The sequence below is a fragment of the Tachyglossus aculeatus genome, chromosome 8, assembly GCF_015852505.1.
Source record: "Tachyglossus aculeatus isolate mTacAcu1 chromosome 8, mTacAcu1.pri, whole genome shotgun sequence".
Classification (NCBI taxonomy): Eukaryota; Metazoa; Chordata; class Mammalia; order Monotremata; family Tachyglossidae; genus Tachyglossus; species Tachyglossus aculeatus.
The window spans coordinates 2,374,759-2,397,440 of record NC_052073.1 but is presented as its reverse complement, the minus strand read 5'-3'; the positions used below and the strand labels follow the sequence as shown (position 1 = coordinate 2,397,440).

The 22,682-nt window shown below is 54.9% G+C and overlaps 1 protein-coding gene and 1 long non-coding RNA gene across 2 annotated transcripts; one reads left to right on the top strand and one right to left on the bottom strand.

Moving 5' to 3' along the window:
* Positions 1–763: 763 nt before the first annotated feature.
* LOC119931849 lies at positions 764–2,814 on the bottom strand. Its single transcript, XR_005452159.1, has 4 exons — positions 2,686–2,814; positions 2,365–2,423; positions 1,917–2,020; positions 764–922 (listed from the first exon to the last, which is right to left on the bottom strand). It is a non-coding gene; the product is annotated as an uncharacterized LOC119931849 (long non-coding RNA).
* Positions 2,815–6,259: 3,445 nt separating this feature from the next.
* ZSCAN2 (zinc finger and SCAN domain containing 2) lies at positions 6,260–22,292 on the top strand. Its single transcript, XM_038750686.1, has 6 exons — positions 6,260–6,288; positions 9,295–9,767; positions 14,160–14,260; positions 14,409–14,541; positions 15,109–15,176; positions 20,937–22,292. Exons 2-6 carry the CDS (start codon positions 9,377–9,379, stop codon positions 22,260–22,262), a joined length of 2,019 nt encoding a protein of 672 aa, XP_038606614.1. The 5' UTR covers positions 6,260–6,288; positions 9,295–9,376; the 3' UTR covers positions 22,263–22,292.
* The last annotated feature ends 390 nt before the right edge of the window (positions 22,293–22,682 follow it).

The window sequence follows — 22,682 nt, the reverse complement described above, 5'->3', positions numbered from 1 at the left end:
GCTCTTCCCCGAGAGCGATTCTTGGAGGAGATGTGATTTTAGGAGGGTTTTGAAGGTGGGGAGAGAGTAGTGGACTGTCAGATGTGAAGCAGGAGGAAATTCCGGGCCCAAGGGAGAATGCGCACAAGGGGTCGGGGGCAAAATAGATGAGACTGAGGCACAAAAGAAATCGGTGTTAGAGATTGCGTGCCTTAAAGCCTTTGGTCAGGAATTTCTGTTTGATGAGGCGGTGGATGGGGAGCCAACGGGAGGCTCTTGAGGGGTGGAGAAGATATGAATGAAGACTGAATGTTTCTCCGGACAAATGAGCCGGGAGGCAGAGTGACGCAAGGACCGGAGAGGAGAGAGACGGGAGGCAGGGAGGTCACTGAGGAGGCTCATGCAGCAGTGAGGATGGGAAATAATAATTGTGGTATTTCTTAAGTGCTTTCTGTGGGCCAGGCACTGTACTAAGCGCTGGGGTGGATACGAGCAAACTGGGTTGGACAGCAGTCCCTGTCCCACGTGCGGCTCAGTCTCAATCCCCTTTTTACAGCTGAGGTAACTGAGGCACGGTGAAGTGAAATGGCTCGCCCAAGGTCACACTGCAGGCAAATGGGGGAGCCGGGATTAGAACCCACGACCTTCCAAGGCCCGGGATCTGTCCGCTCACGCGTGACGTGCTCGGATCAGGGTGGCAGCAGTTTGAATGGAGAGGAAGGATTCTAGCGACGCTGTGAAGGTAGAACGGGAAGGATTCCACGACAGATCGAATTTACGGGTCAAATCAGAGAAACGTTGAGGGTAATGTCGCAATTATGATGATGTCGCTTTGTTGGGAAAAACACTGGTGTACGAGGACCCTACCAAATCCAGGAGCCCCGAGCCCACGGAAGAGTCGGTCCGGCCCTGGTAACAGAAGAAAGGGGAGACATTCCCTCCCCTAGAAACAGAAGCAAATGGGGGAATCAGGGTCATGCAAACGAGAGAAGCCCCCTCGCCCACCTCGTCTCACTTTAAGCCTTCAAAGAGGCACACGAGAACCCCAGCGCTTAGTACAGTGCTCTGCACGCAGTAAGCGCTCAATAAATACGATCGAATGAATGAATGAATGAACCCAAACTGCAGAAACACCAACCACTGTGTTTCCAAAGGTGCTAAGAGACCCTTAATCCGGACTGGCCTCGGGAAGGAGGAGAGATTTTTGAAGCACTTCAGAGGAGGAAAAGGATGTGCTTTGGAGCAGAGGATGTACTTTATAATAATAATAATGTTGGTATTTGTTAAGCGCTTACTATGTGCAAAGCACTGTTCTAAGCGCTGGGGGGATCCAAGGTGATCAGGTTGTCCCACGTGGGACTCACAATCTTAATCCCCATTTTGCAGATGAGGAAACTGAGGCACAGAGAAGTTAGGTGACTTGCCCATGGTCGCACAGCTAACAAACAGCAGAGGCGGAATTCGAACCCATGACCTCTGCCTCCCAAGTCCGGGCTCTTTCCACTGAGCCACGCCGCTTCTCTATAAACTTTCCAAGCGCTCAGTACAGTGCTCCGCACACAGTAAGCGCTCGATGGATATGATTGAATGAATGAATTTCGGGGCGGGGGCCGCTGGCCTGGGCCGGGGCGCTGTGGCTTGGTGCTCAAGGGTACCGGACACTCCTTTGACCAGCCCCCACCGGCCAACACACCCAGGACGAGATAGGGGACGGGCCGGCTGAAAACTGAACTACTTAATTTAAAACCGGATGCCCGTCCGCTCTAAACCCAAGCCCCTGGGAGGACCAGACCAGTGACCAGGAACCGGCTTGCATAAAGGCCCTTTCAGAGGCCCCTCTGAGAGACGTGCTGCCTCAGCCCGGGGACTCTTGCAAAGTAGGAGCAGAGGAAGACAGACACTGGAGCGCCGCGAGCTTCCCTCCCATTCCGGACCACCTGTATTGAGCGAAATCACGGGGAGGCCGGGTCCAGGGGGGCGGAGGGTCGGGGGCCGATGTCTTCGCTGGGCCGCCAGCTCCGGTCACTCGTCATCCCGTAACCTGGGAGAGGGAAGAAGCTCAGGGCAGAGGGAGGAGGAAAACTGGGGGCGGGGAGGGCTCATCCCAGGTTGCGGTCCAGGCCCCAGCCCGGGAAGTCATCCCCTTCCGCACCCAGGGAAGCCGGGTGGGCCCGGGAGGAGGGGTCCGTGAGGGCTGGGGTCCTGGGGATAGCCAGGACGCCCCGCTGGGGCTCCAGCCATCCCAAAGTGGGGCTCCTGGCCGGTTGACAGCAGCCCCAACCGGTGCCCCTGCCCCCACCGAGAGAGGAGCCCATGAGGAAACCAAATGCTAAAACGGGCCCCTTCCGAGCTGGGCTTCGGCCTCTCCTCAGCTCCCACACCCACCTCGGGAGGAAGAAATAAGCCGCCACCATTAACACAACAGCGAGGATGACGCTCAAATCCTGGGCGGGGAAGAAGAGACCGAGGTCAGGGCGGACTCCAGGGAAGGAGCCTCCGACGACCCCATCTACCCACCCTAAGGTTTCCGGGGGAGTTTCCTTCTCCCTCCCCTGCCCCACATCCATAACCGCCTCCCCAATCCCCACGATCACCACCCCAGGCCTCCCCGTTAATCGCCCCACGTCCCTGGCTGCCCTGACCCCGGTGGTGGGCCGGGAACCCGCCATCAGGGCACCCAAACGCGGGTCTCCGCGCCTCCCTTACCTCGTGGAAATAGAAGACGACGGCAACGGCGACCCCCACGGCAAAACTCGCACCCAAACTCTGTCGTCCCGTGGGAGAGAGAAGCCACATCAACCTTCAGATGACTCCCCCACGCCCACCGGTCCTCTGCGGCCTGCCCTCGACCTCCCCTTTCCCCGCCGGCCTCACCTGACCCCACTCCATCTCCTCTGACCCGGGCCCGGGTCTCGGAGGGCCTGTTGATAGGGTTGCCGTGGCGACAGGAGCTTCAGCGGTAACCATGGAGACCCCCTGGACACTCAGGATCTGCTGGGAGGTCCCGGGAGAAGGCAGGGAGGAAGGAAGGAGGTCTCCTCCATCCCCCCCATCAGCATCCACGTGTCAGAGGCGAAGGGGTCAGAAGGGCAGAGAGCCTCTCCAGAGAATGGGGCTCTAGAGGCTGGATGCCCTCCATCCCAGGAAGTGGCTCAGGACCCCAAACTCGGGGATCAGGGTTCGAGAGACGACCGCCCTGCTGATCCCAGATCCGGTGCCTATCCTAGCTCCTCCACTTGCCTCCTGTGTGACCTTGGGGAAGTCACTTCACTTCTCTGTGGCTCAGTGACCTCATCTGTCATCTGTCTTCTAGACTGTGAGCCCACTGTTGGGTAGGGACCGTCTCTATATGTTGCCAACTTGTACTTCCCAAGCGCTTAGTCCAGTGCTCTGCACACAGTAAGCGCTCAATAAATACGATTGAATGAATGAATGAAAAGTTAGGGGAACTGGGAGCCGCTGGAGTGGAGGTGTGGGGGCCTGCACACAGTAAGTGCTCAGTAAATACGATTGATTGATTGATCTGTCAAATGGGGATGAAGACTGTGAGCCCCATGTGGGACAACCTGAATCATTCATTCATTCATTCATTCAATCGTATTTATTGAGCGCTTACTGTGTGCAGAGCACTGGACTAAGTGCTTGGGAAGTACAAGTTGGCAACATATAGAGACAGTCCTTACCCAACAGTGGGCTCACAGTCTAGAAGGGGGAGACAGAGAACAAAACCAAACATATTCACAAAATAAAATAAATAGAATAAATCACCTTGTATCCCCCCAGCACTTAGAATAATAATAATAGCGATGGCATTTATCATCATCATCACCAATCATATTTATTGAGCGCTTACTGTGTGCAGAGCACTGGACTAAGCGCTTGGGAAGTCCAAGCTGGCAACATAGAGAGACAGTCCCTACCCAACAGTGGGCTCACAGTCTAAAAGGGGGAGAGGGAGAACAAAACCAAACATACTAACAAAATAAAATAGAATAGATATGTACAAGTAAAATAAATAAATAAATAGAGTAATAAATATGTACAAACATAAATACATATATACAGGTGCTGTGGGGAAGGGAAGGAGGTAAGATGGGGGGGATGGAGAGGGGGACAAATGTTATGTAGCTGGCAGGTTGTGTTTGGTGTGTACTTCTCCAGCCCAGCCCGCACCCTCCGCTCCTCTGCCGCCGTTCACCTCCTCACTGGGCCTCGTTCTCACCCGTCCCGCCATCGACCCCCGGCCCACGTCCTCCCCCCGGCCCGAAATGCCCTCCCTCTGCCCATCTGCCAAGCTGGCTCTCTTCCTCCCATCATAGCCCTACTGAGAGCTCACCTCCTCCAGGAGGCCTTCCCACGCTCAGCCCCCTTTTCCCTCACCTCCTTCCCCTCCCCACAGCACCTGTATATACGTTTGTACAGATTTATCACTCTGTTTATTTTACTCGTCCATATTTACTATTCCGTTTATTTTGTTAACGATGTGCGTCTGGCTTTACTTTTGAGAAGCAGCGTGGCTCAGTGGAAAGAGCCTGGGCTTTGGAGTCAGAGGTCGTGGGTTCAAAACCCGGCTCTGCCAATTGTCAGCTGTGTGACTTTGGGCAAGTTACTTAACTTCTCTGGGCCTCAGTCACCCCATCTGTAAAATGGGGGACTAAGACTGTGAGCCCCACGTGGGAGACCATGATGACCTTGTATTTACCCCAGTGCTTAAAACAGTGCTTGGCACATAGTAAGCACTTAACAAACACCAACATTATTATTATTATTATTATTCTATTTATTCTGATGACTTGACACCTGTCCACATGTTCGGTTTTGTTGTCAGTCACCCCTTCTAGACTGTGAGCCCACTGTTGGGTAGGGACTGTCTCTATATGTCACCAACTTGTACTTCCCAGGCGCTTAGTACAGTGCTCTGCACACAGGAAGCGCTCAATAAATACGATTGAATGAATGAATGTGGGCACGCCTCCCCCTTCTAGACTGTGAGCCCACTGTTGGGTTGGGACCGTCTCTATATGTTGCCAACTTGTGTTTCCCAAGTGCTTAGTCCAGTGCTCTGCACACAGTAAGCACTCAGTAAATACGACTGAATGAATGAATGTACTTCCCAAGTGCTTAGTCCAGTGCTCTGCACACAGTAAGTGCTCAATAAATACGATTGAATGAATGAATGTGGACATGTCACCCCCTTCTAGACTGTGAGCGCACTGTTGGGTAGGGACTGTCTCTAGATGTTGCCAACTAGGACTTCCCAAGTGCTTAATCCAGTGCTCTGCACACAGTAAGCGCTCAGTAAATACGACTGAATGAATGTACTTCCCAAGAGCATAGTCCAGTGCTCTGCACACAGTAAGCGCTCAGTAAATACGACTGAATGAATGTACTTCCCAAGAGCATAGTCCAGTGCTCTGCACACAGTAAGCGCTCAGTAAATACGACTGAATGAATGAATGTACTTCCCAAGTGCTTAGTCCAGTGCTCTGCACACAGTAAGTGCTCAATAAATATGATTGAATGAATGAATGCCAGGGCAGCAGGGAGCAGGCCTCAGGCCCAGGCTCCATTTTCGGGGCCTGAGGCGGGTTGAGGGGGGGAGAGGAAAAGGAAGGGTTGAGGGGGTGATGGAGGGGGGCTGAGGCGATTGAGGGGCAACTTCCGGCCGGTTTGAGGTCTCCGGGGTTTGGTTGGGGGGGGGGGGTGTGTCAATCAATCAATCATCAATCAATCGCATTTATTGAGCGCTTACTGTGTGCACAGCACTGTACTAAGCGCTTGGGAAGTCCAAGTTGGCAACATCTCGAGACAGTCCCTACCCAACAGTGGGCTCACAGTCTAAAAGGGGGAGAAAGAGAACAAAACCAAACACACTAGCCAAATAAAATAAATAGAATAGATATGTACAAGTAAAATAAATAAATAAATAGAGGAACAAATATGTACAAACATATATACACCTCGACGGGCCCCAAGCTTTGGAAACGGATGGGCCCCCCCACCCCCAGCCCCCGAGGCGCCTCCCGGCCTCCTCCTCCGCGCCGAGCAGGCCCGCCTGCGGCCTCGGCGGGGCGCCCGGGCGGGACTCCAAGTCCCAGCGTCCCCCGCGCCGATCCCGAGCCGGGTTGGCCGCCCGCCCCGCCCGTCACCGGCGGCAGCCAATGGGAGCGCAGAGCCCGCGGGGGGGCGGTCCCGGCGCGCCAATCGCGTGCGGCGCGGGGCGGGCGCTTCCGGCCCATTGTTCTCGGGCTCCGAGCGGCCCGCTCGGTCCCCGTCGGTCCCCGTCGGTCCCCGTCGGCCCCCGGCCCGGTGAGCTGGGGAGGATGGCTGGGGGGGGTGGGGTGGAGTGGGGGGGTCTGTCTGCTGCACTGCGGCCCAGCCTCCCCCTTCCCCTCGTCCCCTTTCCAGCCTCCTGCCCCGCCTTCTTTCTCCTTTCCAACCTTCTCCCTTCTTTCCAGCCTCCTCCCCAGGCTTCTGTTTTCAGCCTCCTCCCTCCTTTCCAGCCTCCTGCCCAGTCTTCTCTCCTCTCCTTTCCATCCTCCTGCCCAACCTTCTCCCTCTTTTCCATCCTTCTGCCCAGCCTTCTCCTTCCTTTTCAGCCTCCTGCCCAGTCTGCTCTCCTCTCCTCTCCTTTCCATCCTCCTGCCCAACCTTCTCCCTCTTTTCCATCCTTCTGCCCAGCCTTCTCCTTCCTTTTCAGCCTCCTGCCCAGTCTTCTCTCCTCTCCTCTCCTTTCCATCCTCCTGCCCAACCTTCTCCCTCTTTTCCATCCTCCTGCCCAGCCTTCTCCCTCCTTTTCAGCCTCCTGCCCAGTCTTTTCCCTCCTTTCCATCCTCCTGCCCAGCTTTCTCTCTTCCGCCTTTTCCCCCATCTTCTCCCTCCTTTCCATCCTCCTGCCCGGCCTTCTCCCTCCTTTCCATCCTCCCGCCCAGTCTTCTCTCCTCTCCTTTCCATCCTCCTGCCCAGTCTTCTCTCCTCTCCTTTCCATCCTCCTGCCCAGCCTTCTCTCCCCTTTCCAGCCCCCGCCCAGCCTTCTCTCCCTCCTTTCCAGCCTCCTGCCCGGCCTTCTCTCCCTCCTTTCCAGCCCCCTGCCCAGCCTTCTCTCCCTCCTTTCCAGCCCCCTGCCCAGCCTTCTCTCCCTCCTTTCCATCCTCCTGCCCAGCCTTCTCTCCCTTCTTTCCAGCCTCCTGCCCAGCCTTCTCTCCCTCCTTTCCAGCCCCCTGCCCAGCCTTCTCTCCCTCCTTTCCAGCCCCCTGCCCAGCCTTCTCTCCCTCCTTTCCAGCCCCCTGCCCAGCCTTCTCCCCCCTTTCCAGCCCCTGCCCAGCCTTCTCTTCCCTTTCCAACCCCCTACCCAGCCTTCTCCCTCCTTTCCAGCCCCCTGCCCAGCCTTCTCCCCCCTTTCCAGCCCCTGCCCAGCCTTCTCTTCCCTTTCCAACCCCCTACCCAGCCTTCTCCCTCCTTTCCAGCCCCCTGCCCAGCCTTCTCCCTCCTTTCCAGCCTCCTTCCCAGCCTTCTCCATCCTTTTCAGCCTCCTCTCCCCTTTGAGCCAGCCTCCTGCCCAGCCTTATCCCTCCTTTCCAGCCTTCTCTCTCCTTTCCAGCCTCCTCCCCAGCCTCCTCCCTCCAAGACCCACTCAGGGACCGAGGGGTCGAGGAGCTGCAGCCCAAGGGGAGCCGGCCCTTCCCCCAAAGCAGGCAGTGAGCACCCCCTCTCCCCCCCACCTTAAAGGGGTTGAGCCCGTGAAGGGGCTGCTGGTTTCCCCTCCGCCCTCTCCGGCTCCAGTTCCCAGCCAGCGGGTGCACCCGTTTCAGATTTCAAGGAGGATAATCCTTGGGATTTCACTTCATCGCTGCAGTTTCTCACCTTCGGCTCACTCTCCAGTGGGTCGGGCCCAGCCGAACAAGCCTCTTTTCGGGGGGGCGGGATGAGGGGGAGTCCCTGGGCAGGTGGGATCTGATGCATCCCTTGGGGGTTTTTTGGTGTTGAAGAGGTTGCTATGTGTATGAAGCACTGGGGTAGATACAAGTTGTGATTTTTTTTCGTGTGTGTGTGTGTGTTTAAGCGCTTACTATTTGCCAGGCACCCTATTAAGCACGGGAGGAAATACAAGTTGTATTTGTTTTGGTGTTCAGTGTGTATTAAGCACTGGGGTAGATACAAATTGGATTTTTTAATGTGTTTTTAAGCGCTTACTACATGCCAGGCACCCTATTAAGCACTGGAGGAAATACAAGTTGCATTTTTTCTTGGTGTTCAATGTGTATTAAGCACTGGGGTAGATACAAATTGGATTTTTTTTATGTGTGTTTAAGTGCTTACTATGTGCCAGGCACCGTGTTAAGTATTGGGGTGCATAAAAGTTGAGGGGTTTTTTGGTGTTGAAGAGGTTGCTATGTGTATGAAGCACTGGGGTAGATACAAGTTGCGATTTTTGTGTGTGTGTTTAAGCGCTTACTATATGCCAAGCACACTATTAAGCACTGGAGGAAATGCAAGTTGCATTTTTTTTGGTGTTCAATGTGTATTAACCACTGGGGTAGATACAAATTGGATTTTTTTTATGTGTGTTTAAGCGCTTACTATGTGCCAGGCACCCTATTAAGCACTGGAGGAAATACAAGTTGCATTTTTTTTGGTGTTCAGTGTGTATTAAGCACTGGGGTAGATACAAATTGGATTTTTTTTATGCGTGTTTAAGTGCTTACTATGTGCCAGGCACTGTATTAAGCATTGGGGTACATAACAATTGAGGGTTTTTTTGGTGCTGGAGAGGTTACTATGTGTATTAAGCACTGGGGTAGATACATGTTGGATTTTTGTGTGTGTGTTTAAGTGCTTGTTGCCTGTCTCCCCCTTCTAGACTGTGAGCCCGCTGTTGGGTAGGGGACCGTCTCTAGATGTTGCCAACTTGGACTTCCCAAGCGCTTAGTCCAGTGCTCTGCACACAGGAAGCGCTCAATAAATACGATTGAATGAATGACTGAATTTACTTCTCTGTTTATTTTATCTTGTTAATATGTTTTGTTGTCTGTCTCCCCCTTCTAGACTGTGAGCCCGCTGTTGGGTAGGGGACCATATCTAGATGTTGCCAACTTGTACTTCCCAAGCGCTTAGTACAGTGCTCTGCACACAGTAAGCGCTCAATAAATACGATTGAATGAATATACACCCATACGTGATCCCAGCAGGGGCTCAGGGACAGACCAGCAGCACCCCACGGCGCTCCATCACCGTACCCGGAGACATCGCTGACCCTGTCTTGTGTTTCTCCCTTCAGCATCGCTGACCCTGACTGTCTCGTGTTTCTCCCTTCAGCAAGCCCGGACCGGTTGTCCGGCCGGAGTGGCGAGGAAAGACCAAAGTGAGACGCGCAGCGAAGACCCCACCGAGCCGGACGATGGCCGCCGAGGCCCTGGGAGGGGCTGCGGCCCTGAGCCCTCTGGCCCCGCAGGAGGAGGTGGATGAGGAGGTGGAAGAGGAGGTGGACGAAGAGGTGGACGAAGAGGAGGTGGAGGAGGTCTCAGCCGGGACCCTCGAGGAGAACTCCTGGGAGCAGGAAGCGGACGAGCGCGGGGATCCCCCCAGACGGAGCGTCAGGCCCCGCGAATCCCTCGGCCGCCTCCGGGAGCTGTGCCGCCTCTGGCTGAGCTCCGAGGGGAGCTCCAAGGAGCAGATCCTGACGGCCCTTCCCGGGGAGATTCAGGCCTGGCTGCAGGAACATCGCCCGGAGAGCAGCCAGGAGGCCGTCGCTCTGGTGGAGGATTTGACCCAGGCCCTCCGGGAGAGCGGTGAGGGCCGAGATCCCTTAGGAGAGGGATGGCCGCGGCTCCGGGTTGGCTCCATCTCCAGCCCCGTCATCATCATCATCATCGATCGTATTTATTGAGCGCTTACTGTGTGCAGAGCACTGTACTAAGCGCTTGGGAAGTACAAATTGGCAACATATAGAGACAGTCCCCATCCAACAGTGGGCTCACGGTCTAAAAGGGGAGACAGAGAACAAAACCAAACATACTAACAAGATAAAATAAATAGAATAGATATGTACAAATAAAATAGAGTAAAAAATATGTACAAACATCTATACAGGTGCTGTGGGGAAGGGAAGGAGGTAAGATGGGGGGGATGGAGAGGGGGACGAGGGGGAGAGGAAGGAAGGAGCTCAGTCTGGGAAGGCCTCCTGGAGGAGGTGAGCTCTCAGCAGGGCCTTGAAGGGAGGAAGAGAGCGAGCTTGGCGGAGGGGCAGAGGGATTGGGGGCATTCCAGGCCCGGGGGAGGACGTGGGCCGGGGGTCGATGGCGGGACAGGCGAGAGCGAGGTACGGTGAGGAGATCAGCGGTGGAGGAGCGGAGGGTGCGGGCTGGGCTGGAGAAGGACAGAAGGGAGGTGAGGTAGGAGGGGGCGAGGGGATGGACAGCCTTGAAGCCCAGGGTGAGGAGTTTCTGCCTGATGCGCAGATTGATCGGTAGCCACTGGAGATTTTTGAGGAGGGGAGTGATATGCCCAGAGCGTTTCTGGACAAAGATAATCCGGGCAGCAGCATGAAGTGTGGATTGAAGTGGAGAGAGACACGAGGATGGGAGATCAGAGAGAAGGCACCCGCCGGCGGGACGAGATTGCCCGCAGAGTCTGCCCCACGGTGTCGAGTCCACGGGTACCACTGGTGCCTGCTGAATTTTCTTCTTGTGGGAAGACCCTGTTGATGATGATGATGATGGCATTAGTTAAGCGCTTACTATGTGCCAGGCACCGTTCTAAGCACTGGGGGAGATTACAAGGTGATCAAGTCGTCTCAGTTTTAATCCCCATTTCACTGAGGCGCAGAGCAGTGGCATGACTTGCCCAAAGTCACACAGCTGACAGTTGGCGGAGCCGGGATTTGAACCCACGATCTCTGACTCCAAAGCCCGGGCTCTTTCCACGGAGCCACGCTGCTTCTCCACGCTGTTCCGGGTACCCGGGAGCGCACGGAAGAAGGAAGGGACGTGATCCGTGCCTTCAGGGAGCTTTCTGTCTAGCGGGGGACGAAGGGCGTAAATTGAAAAACAGCAGAGTTACGAGACTCGAAATTGGTAGACGTAACAGCAGTGAAGAACTGATTCACTCATTCAATCGTATTGAGCGCTTACTGTGTGCAGAGCACTGTACTAAGCGCTAATAGAATAAAGACAGACACATGGATAAATCCGCGAACGCTGGAATTGCTGATGGGATAGCACGATCAGAAAGACAGTGGAGCGGGCATGATGGGGCCTAATCAGGGAAGGCCTCCGAGAGGTGGTGGTTTTTGGAGACTGACTTTGAAATAATAATAATAATAATAATAATGATGGCATTTATTAAGCGCTTACTATGTGCAAAGCACTGTTCTAAGCGCTAATAGAATAAAGACAGACACATGGATAAATCCACGAATGCTGGAATGGCTCATGGGATAGCACGATCAGAAAGACAGTGGAGCGGGCGTGATGGGGCCTAATCAGGGAAGGCCTCCGAGAGGTGGTGATTTTTGGAGACTGACTTTGAAATAATAATAATAATGATGGCATTTATTAAGCGCTTACTATGTGCAGAGCACTGTTCTAAGCGCTGGGGAATTTCCAAGGTGACCAGGTTGTCCCACGTGAGGAAAGCGAGGCAGACTGAGGGGGCGGCCACGAGAAGCAGCGTGGCTCAGTGGAAAGAGCCCGGGCTTTGGAGTCAGAGGTCATGGGTTCAAATCCCAGCTCTTCCAGTTGTCAGCCGTGTGTGACTTTGGGCCAGTCACTTCTCTGGGCCTCAGTTCCCTCATCTGGAAAATGGGGATTAAGACCGTGAGCCCTTCGTGGGACAGCCTGATCACCTTGTATCCCCCCAGCGCGTAGAACAGTGCTTCGCACATAGTAAGTGCTTAACAAATGCCATGATTATTATTATTTGCAAACCGGGAGGGGACCCAAGGGGCAGCAGGGGCACCCAGGTCCCGGGAGAGCAGCCGGAGCCCTGCCCCTTTTCCATGCCCCTCTGGGGGTCCGTGGCCGCTGGACTTATTTATTTATTTATTTATTTATTTGACTTGTACATATCTATTCTATTTATTTTATTTTGTTTGTATGTTTGGTTTTGTTCTCCGTCTCCCCCTTTTAGACTGTGAGCCCACTGTTGGGTAGGGACTGTCTCTATATGTTGCCAACTTGGACTTCCCAAGAGCTTAGTACAGTGCTCTGCACATAGTAAGCGCTCAATAAATACGATCGATGATGATGATGATGACTGGGGGCAGAGGACTGCCGGGTTTCACCCGGGTCTGCCCTCTTTACCCTCGACGACCCCGCGATCGGCAATATAACGAGATCGGCGATCGAACTGTTTTTATTTATAGCCCGGGAGTTTCACCGTTCTCCTCCTCCCTCGGGTTTCGTAGGAGAGGGTTCCAGGGTTCCCTCTCCATCGGGATCCTACTAAATCCCAGGAACAGCCACCCTGGAGACCCGGCAGAGAGCAGGGGGTGGTCTGACTGTTGACCGTGACGCTTAGCCTCTAAAATCACGTGGGCTATCTCCAGCACAACACGGAGAAGATGTTTCCGAAGGCAGATTCCCCGTCGTCATCAATCGTATTTCATCAGTCGTATTTATTGAGCGCTTACTGTGCTGGACTAAGCGCTTGGGAAGTCCAAGTTGGCAACATCTAGAGATGGTCCCTACCCAACAGCGGGCTCACAGTCTAGAAGGGAGAGACAGAGAACAAAACCAAACATATTAACAAAATAAAATAAATAGAATAGATATGTACAGGCAAAATAAATAAATAAATAGAGTAATAAATATGTACAAACATATATACAGGTATACATATATACAGGTAATATATACGTGTATACAGATGCCCGTCCTCACCCGGGCATCTCTCCCGGGATTCCAGCCATCGCTCCTCACTTTCCCAGATTCCCTGCACCTCCTCAGAGGGTCAGCTGGGGATCTCAAGCTTTGGGAATCTCCGGCTTGGGGATCTCAAGCTTTGGGAATCTCCAGCTTGGGGATCTCAAGCTTTGGGAATCTCCGGCTTGGGGATCTCAAGCTTTGGGAATCTCCAGCTTGGGGATCTCAAGCTTCGGGAAGCCAAATATTGGGAGCGGCTTTGGGCTGCCGGGAAATCTGAACGTGGCCCGGGCGAGAGCCGGATCGGTCCTGGCTTGGCGATGGGGGACTCTTGGCCTCCGCTCGGTGACGGGGCCGGTGGGGGAGCGGCCCCTCGAGGGTTCTGGCAGAAAGACCCCGGGCCTGGGAGGACGCAGGTTCTAATTCCGCCGCCAATTCCGTGTCTGCCGCGTGACCGTGGATGAGTCACGTCTCGGCCTCAGTTACCTCATCTGTAAAACGGGGATTAAGACCGGGAGCCCTGTGTGAGACAGGGACTGTCCCCAGCCAGACTACCGTACGTCTACCCAAGCGCTTAGTCCAATGCTCTGCACACAGTAAGCGCTCAATAAATACGATTGAATGAATGAGTGAATCTACCCCACGACTTAGAGTGGCGCTTGGTACATAGGAAGTGCTTAACAAATACCACAGTAATAATAATAATAACAATGGCATTTATTAAGCGCTTACTATGTGCAAAGCACTGTTCTAAGCACTGGGGAGGTTACAAGGTGATCAGGTTATCCCCCGGGGGGCTCACAGTCTTCAGCCCCATTTTACAGATGAGGGAACTGAGGCACAGAGAAGTGAAGTGACTTGCCCCAAGTCACAAAGCTGACAATTGGTGGAGCCGGAATTTGAACCCATGACCTCTGACTCCAAAGCCCAGGCTCTTTCCACTGAGCCACGCTGCTTCTCTAAGCAGCGATAATCAATAATAATAATAAGTAATCAATAATAAGTACTGATTATTGATAATGATATCGATTATCGAGAAGCAGCGTGGCTCAGTGGAAAGAGCCCGGGCTTTGGAGTCAGAGGTCCTGGGTTCGAATCCCGGCTCCACCAACTGTCAGCTGGGTGACTTGGGGCGAGTCACTTCACTTCTCTGGGCCTCAGTTACCTCATCTGGAAACTGGGGATGAAGACCGTGAGCCCCCCCGTGGGACAACCTGTTCACCGTGTAACCTCCCCAGCGCTTAGAACGGTGCTTTGCACATAGTGAGCGCTTAACAGATGCCACCATCGTTACTATCGTTGCAATTTCTCCCCCCGCAGCCCTGTCAGTCGCCCGGCGCCCGGCCCGGCCCGCCCGAGAGGAAAGTGAAGACCGAGCGGCGGCGGCGGCGGCGACACCGTGCCCCGTGGCCCGGTCTCCGGTGAGCTGTGGTTTTCTCCGGGATTCCCGAACGCCCTTGCGTGGCGTTCCTCGCCCCTTCTCCCATGACGGGGGGTCCCTCCGTCTCCCCGTTGTTCCGGCCGCCCCCGAGGCCCGCAGCGCTGAGGGGTGGTCTTGGGCCGTTTCAGGGGCCGGCGGCACTTAGGGACGGCGGCGATTGCCTCTCGTGGGAGGAGCGGGGGCGCCCGGACCCCACGCGGGAAGACGCCCACGGGGACGCCCCGGCCGGGAATTGCGGCGGCGGCGGCCGGGACGCGCTAGGTAAGGATCGCCTCCTGCCCTCATGAAGGTTCGACCGAGTTCGACCTCCTCCAGGAGGCCTTCCCAGACTGAGCCCCTTCCTTCCTCTCCCCCTCGTCCCCCTTTCCATCCCCCCATCTTACCTCCCTCCCTTCTCCACAGCACCTGTATATATGTTTGTACATATTTATTACTCTATTTATTTTACTTGTACATATCTATTTTATTTTGTTAGTATGTTTGGTTTTGTTCTCCGTCTTCCCCTTTTAGCCTGTGAGCCCACCGTTGGGTAGGGACTGTCTCTAGATGTTTTATTTTGTTAGTATGTTTGGTTTTGTTCTCCGTCTCCCCCTTTTAGCCTGTGAGCCCACTGTTGGGTAGGGACTGTCTCTGTATGTTGCCAATTTGTACTTCCCAAGCACTTAGTCCAGTGCTCTGCACATAGTAAGCGCTCAATAAATACGATTGATAAATACGATCGATGATAGCCTAGGGTGAGTAAGAAGGAACCCCTGGTTGTAACATTTTATCTACTTTTTGGAGCTCAGGACAGGTTTTTAATATTCACGTTGTCCGGAAACGCATTAGATCTTCACAAAAGCAGCTTCCATAAACAGAGCAATGTTTTCTTTATTGCTGACTGCAGTTCTTGGCCCGTTAGAATGGATATTTACTGGTAAATTAACATTTGGAGGGGCCAGTAGGGAGCCATTCTTTACCAAGAGCTTTATTCCGTCCACGCCCCACATGGGACTCAATCAATCAATTGTATTTATTGAGCGCTTACTGTGTGCAGAGCACTGTACTAAGCGCTTGGGAAGTCCAAGTTGGCAACATATAGAGACAGTCCCTACCCAACAGTGGGCACAGTCTAAAAGGGGGAGACAGAGAACAAAACCAAACATACTAACAAAATAAAATAAATAGAATAGATATGTACAAGTAAAAGAAATAGAGTAATAAATATGTACAAACATATATACATCTTGGTTTACATTTGGGCAACAGTGGCTCTAGGGGCTCCAGCATCGTTAATAACACACTTTGGGTTTCTTGTGTTTTGTGGAGTTCTCTTTTCTCTTTTTCTCCCCCAGACCCATCTGTCGGGGAAGTATTAGTATGTAGTAGGGTAATCTCTACTGACAACGATTCATTTTCAACTTGACCTGTAAACTCATTCCACAATGAATTTTCCTTATTTTGTTAGTGTTTTGGCAAGGCCTCCTGATAGCGTAGGGTGAGAAAGAAGGAACCCCGGGTTGTAACGTTTTCTCTATTTACTTTTTGGAGCTCAGGACAGGTTTTTAATATTTACGTTGTCCGGAAATGCATTAGATCTTCACAAAAGCAGCTTCCACAAACAGAGCGATGTTTTCTTTATTGCTGACTGCAGTTCTTGGCCCGTTAGAATGGATCCTTACTGGTAAATTAACATTTGGCGGGGCCAATAGGTAGCCATTCTTTACCAAGAGCTTTATTCCGTCCACGCCCCACTTGGGACTCAATCAATCAATCGTATTTATTGAGCGCTTACTGTGTGCAGAGCACTGTACTAAGCGCTTGGGAAGTACAAGTTGGCAACATCTAGAGACAGTCCCTACCCAACAGTGGGCTCACAGTCTAAGACTCACAGTCTTAATCTCCATCGGAGGCCCGGGGAACCCAAGTGACTCGCCCAAGGTCACCCGGCAGACGAGTGGCGGAGCTGGGGTTAATAATAATAATAATAATAATAGGCATTTGTTAAGCGCTTACTATGTGCAAAGCACAGTTCTAAGCGCTGGGGAGGATACAGGCTGATCAGGTTGTCCCACGTGGGGCTCACAGTCTTAATCCCCATTTTACAGATGAGGGAACTGAGGCCCAGAGAAGCGAAGTGACTTGCCCAAGGTCACACAGCAGACGTGTGGAGGAGCCGGGACTCGAACCCATGACCTCTGACTCCAAAGCCCGGGCTCTTCTCCACTGAGCCAGAACCCACGACCTCCTGCTGAAATACCTGCCACTCGTCTGCCAGGTGACCTTGGGCGAGTCACTTCAGTTCCCCGGGCCTCCGTTTCCTCATCTGTAAAATGGAGATTAAGACTGCAAGTCCCATGAGGGACAGGGACCGTGTCCAACCCGATTAGTTCGTATCTACCCCAGCCCGGCACGTAGTGAGTGCCTAACGGATACCGTAATTATTATTCTCGTTATGCTATTTTGCTCCCCTGGGGCGGGGAATAACTCATCACGGCAGTGCATGCCGAGAACGACAGAATAAATGCCATTATTATTGTGCTTTGCACACAGTAAGCGCTTAATAAATGCTATCATTATAAGAGCCCGGGCTTTGGAGTCAGAGGTTAGGAGTTCAAATCCCGGCTCCGCCAATTGTCAGCTGGGTGACTTTGGGCAAGTCACTTCTCTGGGCCTCAGTGCCCTCATCTGGAAAATGGGGATGGAGACTGTGAGCCCCCCGTGGGACAACCTGATCACCTTGTAACCTCCCCGGCGCTTAGAAGAGTGCTTTGCACACAGTAAGCGCTTAATAAATGCTATCATTAGAAGAGCCCGGGCTTTGGAGTCAGAGGTTAGGAGTTCAAATCGCGGCTCCGCCAATTGTCAGCTGGGTGACTGGGCAAGTCACTTCTCTGGGCCTCAGTTCCCTCATCTGGAAAATGGGGATGGAGACTGTGAGCCCTCCGTGGGACAACCTGATCACCTTGTAACCTCCCCGGCGCTTAGAAGAGTGCTTTGCACGTAGTAAGCGCTTAATAAATGCTATCATTAGAAGAGCCCGGGCTTTGGAGTCGGAAGTTAGGAGTTCAAATCCCGGCTCCGCCAATTGTCAGCTGGGTGACTTTGGGCGAGTCACTTCTCTGCGCCTCTGTTCCCTCATCTGGAAAATGGGGATAATAATAATAATAATAATATTAAGACTGTGAGCCCCCCGTGGGACAACCTGATCACCTTGTAACCTCCCCGGCGCTTAGAACAGTGCTTTGCACATAGTAAGCGCTTAATAAATGCTATCATTATTATTATTATTATTATTACTAACGACGGCCCAAGGGAGGCCGCCGGGCCCCGGGACGGTCCGAGCCTGCCCGCCCGGCTCCCGGTGGGCCCAGGGCTTCGTGCCCGGCTCGGACGGTGCTCGCATCCGCGGCTGTTCCCGGGCTCTTTCCACTGAGCCATGCTGCATCTCTATTTCAAGAGCCCGGGCTTTGGAGCCAGAGGTCATGGGTTCAAATCCCGGCTCCGCCAACTGTCAGCTGGGTGACTTTGGGCAAGTCACTTCACTTCTCTAGGCCTCAGTCACCTCATCTGTAAAATGGGGATGGAGACTGTGAGCCCCCCGTGGGACAACCTGATCACCCTGCAACCTCCCCAGCGCTTAGAACGGTGCTTTGCATATAGTAAGCGCTCAAGAAATACCATCATCATTATTATTATTATTATTATTATTATTGTTATTATTTCTCTGTGCCTCAGTTCCCTCATCTGTAAAATGGGGATGGAGACTGTGAGCCCCCCGTGGGACAACCTGATCACCTTGCAACCTCCCCAGCACTTAGAGCAGTGCTTTGCACATAGTAAACGCTCAACAAATACCATCATCATCTTTATTATTATTATTATTTCTCGGTACCTCAGTTCCCTCATCTGTAAAATTGGGATGAAGACTGTGAGCCCCCCATGGGACAACCTGATCACCTTGCAACCTCCCCAGCGCTTAGAACAGTTCTTTGCACATAGTAAGCGCTCAACAAATACCATCATCATTATTATTATTATTAATTATTATTATTTCTCTGTGCGTCAGTTACCTCATCTGTAAAATGGGGGTTAAGACTGTGAACGCTGTGTGGGACAGGGACTGTGTCTAACCCGATCTGCTTGTATCTTCTCCCCGGCCGTTCTCCTCTCTCCGGGGGTCCCTCGCGGGGCGTCACTAACAATAATAATAATAACGATGGCATTTATTAAGCGCTTACTATGTGCAAAGCACCGTTCTCAGCGCTGGGGAGTTTACAAGGTGATCGGGTTGTCCCACGTGGGGCTCGCAGTCTTCAGTCTTAGCGAAGCAGCGTGGCTCAGGGGAAAGAGCCCGGGCTTTGGAGTCAGAGGTCACGGGTTCAAATCCCGCCTCCACCAACTGTCAGCTGGGTGACTTTGGGCAAGTCACTTCACTTCTCTAGGCCTCAGTCACCTCATCTGTAAAATGGGGATGGAGACTGTGAGCCCCCCGTGGGACAACCTGATCACCTTGCAACCTCCCCAGTGCTTAGAACGGTGCTTTGCACATAGTAAGCGCTCAAATAGCATCATCATCATTATTATTATTATTATTATTATTATTATTATTATTATTATTTCTCTGTGCCTCATCATCAATCGTATTTATTGAGCGCTTACTGTGTGCAGAGCACTGTACTAAGCACCTCAGTTACCTCACCTGTAAAATGGGGGCTAAGACTGTGAACCCTATGTGGGGCAGGGACTGTGTCTAACCCGATCTGCTTGTATCTTCTCCCCGGCCATTCCCCTCTCTCTGGGGGTCCCTCGCGGGGCGTCACTAATAATAATAATAATAATAATAATAATAATAATAATAATAATAATAATAATAATAACGATGGCATTTATTAAGCGCTTACTATGTGCAAAGCACCGTTCTAAGCGCTGGGGAGTTTACAAGGTGATCAGGTTGTCCCATGTGGGGCTCACAGTCTTCAGTCTTAGCGAAGCAGCGTGGCTCAGGGGAAAGAGCCGGGGCTTTGGAGTCAGAGGTCACGGGTTCAAATCCCGGCTCCGCCAACTGTCAGCTGGGTGACTTCGGGCAAGTCACTTCACGTCTCTGGGCCTCAGTTCCCTCGTCTGGAAAACGGGGATGAAGACCGTGAGCCCCCCGTGGGACAACCGATCACCCTGTCACCTCCCCGGCGCTTAGAACGGCGCTCTGCGCGTCGTGAGCGCTTCGTAAATGCCGTCGGTATTATCATTAGCCCCGTTTTCCAGATGAGGGAACCGAGGCCCAGAGAATCAATCAATCAATCAATCGATCGTATTTATTGAGCGCTTACTATGTGCAGAGCACTGTACTAAGCGCTTGGGAAGTACAAATTGGCATCACATAGAGACAGTCCCTACCCAACAGTGGGCTCACAGTCTAAAAGGGGGAGACAGAGAACAGAACCAAACATACCAACAAAATAAAATAAGTAGGGTAGAAATGTACAGGCAAAATAAATAAATAAATAAATAAATAAATAGAGTAATAAATATGTACAACCATATATACATATATACAGGTGCTGTGGGGAAGGGAAGGAGGTAAGACGGGAGGATGGAGAGGGGGACGAGGGGGAGAGGAAAGAAGGGGCTCAGTCTGGGAAGGCCTCCTGGAGGAGGTGAGCTCTCAGCAGGGCCTTGAAGGGAGGAAGAGAGCTAGCTTGGCGGATGGGCAGAGGGAGGGCATTCCGGGCCCAGGGGAGGACGTGGGCCGGGGGTCGATGGCGGGACAGGCGAGAGCGAGGTACGGTGAGGAGATTAGTGGTGGAGGAGCGGAGGGTGCGGGCTGGGCAGTAGAAGGAGAGAAGGGAGGGGAGGTAGGAGGGGGCGAGGGGATGGATGGACAGCCTGGAAGCCCAGGGTGAGGAGTTTCTGCCTGATGCGCAGACTGATCGGTAGCCATTGGAGGTTTTTGAGGAGGGGAGTAATATGTCCAGAGTGTTTCTGGACAAAGATAATCCGGGCAGCAGCATGAAGTATGGATTGAAGTGGAGAGAGACACGAGGATGGGAGATCAGAGAGAAGGCTAGTGCAGTAGTCCAGACGGGATAGGATGAGAGCTTGAATGAGCAGGGTAGCGGTTTGGATGGAGAGGAAAGGGCGGATCTTGGCGATGTTGCGGAGCTGAGACCGGCAGGTTTTGGTGACGGCTTGGATGTGAGGGGTGAACGAGAGAGCGGAGTCGAGGATGACACCAAGGTTGCGGGCTTGCGAGACGGGAAGGGTGGTAGTGCCGTCAACAGAGATGGGAAAGTCAGGGAGAGGACAAGGTTTGGGAGGGAAGACAAGGAGCTCAGTCTTCGACATGTTGAGCTTTAGGTGGCGGGCGGACATCCAGATGGAGATGTCCTGAAGGCAGGAGGAGATGCGAGCCTGGAGGGATGGGGAGAGAGCAGGGGCAGAGAGGGAGATCTGGGTGTCATCAGCGTAGAGGTGATAGTTGAAGCCGTGGGAGCGAATGAGGTCACCAAGGGAGTGAGTGTAGATTGAGAACAGAAGGGGACCAAGCACCGAACCTTGGGGAACCCCCACAGTAAGAGGATGGGAGGGGGAGGAGGAGCCTGCAAAAGAGACTGAGAAAGTGAAGTGACCGGCCCCGAGTCACCCGGCTGACGAGCGGCGGAGCCGGGGTTTGAGCCGATGACCTCCGACCCCCCAAGCCCGGGCTCCTTCCACTGAACCGCGCCGCTTCCCCCGTCCGCCCCCACTCAGGCGCGGAGGCGGCCGGAGCCGGGGCGGCGGGCCCCTCCCGGGAGCCGGGCCGGTTCATCGGGCCCCGGGGCACCTACGTGGGCGAGAAGCCGTACGAGTGCCCGCGGTGCGGCAAGGGCTTCAGCCGCAAGTCCCACCTGGCCACCCACGAGCGGACCCACACGGGCGAGAAGCGCTACGAGTGCCCCGACTGCGGCAAGAGCTTCAGCGACGGCTCCAACTTCAGCCGGCACCAGACGACGCACACGGGCGAGAGGCCGTACGCCTGCGGCGACTGCGGCCGCACCTTCAGCCGCAGCGCCAACCTGGCCAGCCACCGGCGCGTCCACACGGGCGAGAAGCCCTACCGCTGCCCGGACTGCGGCAAGAGCTTCAGCCGCGGCCCCAACCTGGTGGCCCACCGGCGCACGCACACGGGCGAGAAGCCCTTCGCCTGCGCCGCCTGCGGCAAGCGCTTCGGCAACCGCTCCAGCCTCAACACGCACCAGGGCGCCCACACGGGCGCCAAGCCCTACGCCTGCCCCACCTGCGGCGACAGCTTCAGCTACAACTCCAACCTCATCCGCCACCAGCGGGTCCACACGGGCGAGAAGCCCTACCGCTGCCCCGACTGCGGCCGGCGCTTCAGCCAGAGCTCGGCCCTGGTCGGCCACCGGCGCACGCACACGGGCGAGCGGCCCTACCGCTGCGCCCAGTGCGGCAAGGCCTTCGGCCGCAGCTCCAACCTGGCCACCCACCGCCGCACGCACCTGGCCGAGAAGCCCTACAAGCGCGCCCAGTGCGGCGAGGGCTTCTCGCGGAGCTCCGGCCCGCTGGCCCACCAGGCCGCCCACCCGGGCCGCCGGCCCCACGCCTGCCCCACCTGCGGCCGGACCTTCGGCCGGAGCGCCGACCCGCCGGAGCACCAGCGCGGCCCCGCCGCCGACCGGCCCCGCCGCTGCCCCGACTGCGGCCGGGCCTTGGGCCGGCGCGCCCGGCTGGCCGCCGAGAAGCCCCACCGCTGCCCGCTCTGCGGCGAGAGCTTCAGCCGCCGCTCCGTCCTGCTCGTGCACCGGCGGGCCCACCGCGGGGACAAGCCCTACCGCTGCCCCGACTGCGGCGAGGGCTTCAGCTGGAACTCCGTCCTCGTCGTCCACCGGCGCGTCCACGCCGGCGAGCGGCCCTACCGCGGCCCCGACCGCGCCGAGGCCTTCAGCGACAGCTCCGACTTCGTCAGCCACCGCCGGACCCACCCACGGGCCGAGCTCGGCTGAGGGGGCGCAGGGGGGGGCCCCCGCGGGACGGGGAGAGACGCCCCGGGGACCGGAGCCCTTCCTCCCTCCTCCTCCCCCTCGCCCGTGGCACCGGCCGGCCCGGGCTCCGCGCCGGAAGCATTCGCCCGCTCGCCGCGGCCCGGCCTCTCCATCCTCGGGGGCTGGGACGGGGGTCCCGCGGCCGGGCCCGGTCCCTCCCTCCCCACATTTAGACCTTCTCCCTCTTCCCCCAGCGACGCTCTCTCGAACCTCGTCTCCGAGAACGACCCACGCGGGCCGAGGACCCCCGGCCTGCCCCGGGACGGGTTCGGGGGGCACGGCCCGAGTCCGCCGGGCGGGGAGGCGCACGTGTCATCGGGGGACGGCGCCCGCCCGTCCCGCCCCGCTCTTGTATTAAAGGGTCTCACGTGGCGGCCGGCT

Excerpts from the sequence above, each read along its gene's own strand:
- ZSCAN2 (XM_038750686.1), top strand. The coding sequence starts at position 9,377 with ATGGCCGCCGAGGCCCTGGGAGGGGCTGCGGCCCTGAGCCCTCTGGCC. Across the intron at positions 14,261-14,408 it reads GCCCCGTGGCCCGGTCTCCG|GGGCCGGCGGCACTTAGGGA; the intron begins GTGAGCTGTGGT and ends GGGCCGTTTCAG. Across the intron at positions 15,177-20,936 it reads CTGACTGCAGTTCTTGGCCC|GATGACCTCCGACCCCCCAA; the intron begins GTTAGAATGGAT and ends GGGGTTTGAGCC.